The following is a 2,760-nucleotide window of genomic DNA, read 5'->3' on the forward strand; positions in this document are numbered from 1 at the left end:
CTAGAGGGGGTACGCAGCTGGAGGTTGAATGTTTGAAGGGGTATGGGACTATAAAAAGTTTGGGAACCACCGCTCTAGCACTTTCGATTGTTAATGATACAATGACTTTGAGGTTAAAGTACAGATTGTCAGCTTTAAACGGAGGGTATTTGAATCCATAACGGGTGAACCGTTTAGAAATGACAGCACTTTTTGTACATATTCCCCCCATTTTAGGGGACCAAAAGTAATGTGACAAAAAAGTTAAAAAGTTACAGAAGCACAAATATCATACCCCCCACAAAAATGTGTCACTGTCCCAATACTTTTGTTTGTTTACATACAAAAACACACAATGTATGAACTTGACCAGGTAATTGACAAAAAAAACTCCATATGTAGAGTTCTCTGCCATGTTTGTAAAGTCTATTTTATAACCTCTTCCTGCAGGTGGTTGGCTGGAGGCTAACGGAGGAGACTGGGCGGCCATCTTGGATTCCCAGACTGGTGCAGCCAAGGGCCCGGTGGATGACATAACCGAGCAGGCCAGGACCAGAGGCAACATAGTGGAGGTCAGTGGATGGGACAGCTTCCTCAACTCTGGGCTGGGGAACAACACTGTTAACCACAACCAGAAACAGACAGTCGAACACAAAACAACAACCGATCATAGTCTACCTGACAACAGATTGGCTGAGACCAGCTGTCCGTTTGCGGCGGGAGAGAACAGACACAGACTCGGCTACCGATGCTCTGTCCTGCTCCTATAGTTGTGATTCAGAGAGACTGATGGCACCTCAGGTTAACCCCCTAACAGGTGCTGCCTTCAGCATACCTTCTATAGGATCTATCAACTGGAACATGGACCCTGTGACAACACAGACACTTCCTGGCCTTCATCCTCCTCACACTCTCCTAATGTTAAACCAGACCTCAGACAATGCCAGTGCCTCAACACTAAATGGCTACACAAGCCCACTGAGAAATGACAGTAGTAGTGACGCTATCAGCAGATCCGGTGGCAAAGAGAAGCGCTTCCCGTGTTTGTTCTGTGGGAAAGCCTTCAGTTTCCCTAAACAGGTGGAGATCCACCAGAGGATGCACACAGGGGAGAAACCGTTCAGCTGCCACCTGTGCCGGGCCAGTTTCTCACACTCGTCTAGCCTGAAGAGGCACCAGAGGGTCCACACAGGTGAGAAAACCTACAGCTGCCCCCATTGTGAGAAGAGATTCTCCCACCAGCACCAGCTGAAGAGGCACCTGAAGGTCCACACAGGATAGAGGCCGTTCGCCTGTACGCACTGCGGGAAGAGGTTCTCAGAGAGGAGATACCTCAGGATACACCAGCAGAAAATGCACACAGCCCATGAATAGTGTAATGTAGTACTAGTTATTTTGTAGTTAATTCTGTTGGTTTTGGATGTAGGAGGGAACTGCATGAGGTGAACTAAGGAAAGAATAAGTATGATGAGGCAGAGTAGATGATATAGTGATGGTTGGTGTGATGGTGTCTGTAAAAATGCTTCACTGATGAAAAGTGACAACCTGTCATGTTGTTTGACGCTGGTGTTTTATAATGAAGAAATTATAGTGCCTTACTTCATGTTTACCTGACTAAGTATTGAAGACATTTATTTTAGGTTATTGAACTACAGATTTACATCCGGTAACGGAATTACATCATGGATCCCTGATTATACTATACAGAAATGCATAATTATGGCTATGAATATAATTTGGTTCATGGTGATGTATCCTGAATAGGTACACAAAGGTAGAGAAATATGTAATATCTGTATTTTGCATATTTGGGTATTATTCTACACACTGGCTATTATTGTCTGTCCTCAAACAAGACCACATTTGGATGGCTATGACCAGACCGAATCTGAAACCATCATAGATATCTATGTTTCACAAGTTTATACTGTACTGTTCTCTGCTGTGCTCTACTGTACTGTGCTGAACTCCACTCTACTGTACTCTACTTTACTGTACTGTTCTGTACTTTACTGTTGTTACAGGCTTAGGTTTTTCCATTTATATTTTACCTCATTGGTCAGTATGTGTTCAACCTGTGCTGGTCTGTCATCTCGTTAGTCAGGTGTTTCACCTGTGCTGGCACAGGTGATATTTAAGAGCGGCTAGCCCAGTGCTCCAGATGTCTTGAGAGATGTGGAGGGTTAACACCTTTAGTTGGCTCTCCCTATTTGATTTATAAACAATCCTTTATCTGATCTTCACTGTTTTCGTTTTGCTCCACTTTTTGGTTTGCTTCCTGTCTTTAAGAACCTCTTAAGGATCTAACCCTTTTTTTCCATTTTCACCTAAAATGACCCAAATCTAACCGCCTGTAGCTCAAGACCTGAAGCAAGGATATGCATATTCTAGATATCATTTGAAAGGAAACACTTTGAAGTTTGTGGAAATGCGAAATGAATGTAGGAGAATATAACACATTAGATCTGGTAAAAGATAATACTAAAAAAAACATGCGTCATCTTTGAAATGCAAGAGAAAGGTCATACATTGAGATAGGATTCTAGGTGTAATTTAGATGTTTTCCACAAGATAGCAGCAGTGTGTGGAATTGGCTGTTGTTTACAACGTCATTCTAGTCACATTATCGCATATTGAGCAACAACTGTCCCGGTTTAGGGACACCGATCCCGTAGAGGTTTAAGTTTGGTGTGGGTTTTAAATTCGTTTGCCTTTTCTGGTGCAATTTTAATGGTCGCTCATCGTGGGTGTCTTTTAGGTCCCAGTTGTTGTTGCTAGTCA

The 2,760-nt window shown here is 43.0% G+C and overlaps 1 protein-coding gene across 1 annotated transcript; it reads left to right on the forward strand.

Moving 5' to 3' along the window:
* Positions 1–555: 555 nt before the first annotated feature.
* Positions 556–2,222, forward strand: LOC115201941 (gastrula zinc finger protein XlCGF49.1-like). The gene has a single exon (XM_029765834.1). It carries the CDS (start codon positions 769–771, stop codon positions 1,258–1,260), a length of 492 nt encoding a protein of 163 aa, XP_029621694.1. The 5' UTR covers positions 556–768; the 3' UTR covers positions 1,261–2,222.
* The last annotated feature ends 538 nt before the right edge of the window (positions 2,223–2,760 follow it).

The sequence above is a fragment of the Salmo trutta genome, chromosome 11, assembly GCF_901001165.1.
Source record: "Salmo trutta chromosome 11, fSalTru1.1, whole genome shotgun sequence".
Lineage (NCBI taxonomy): Eukaryota > Metazoa > Chordata > Actinopteri > Salmoniformes > Salmonidae > Salmo > Salmo trutta.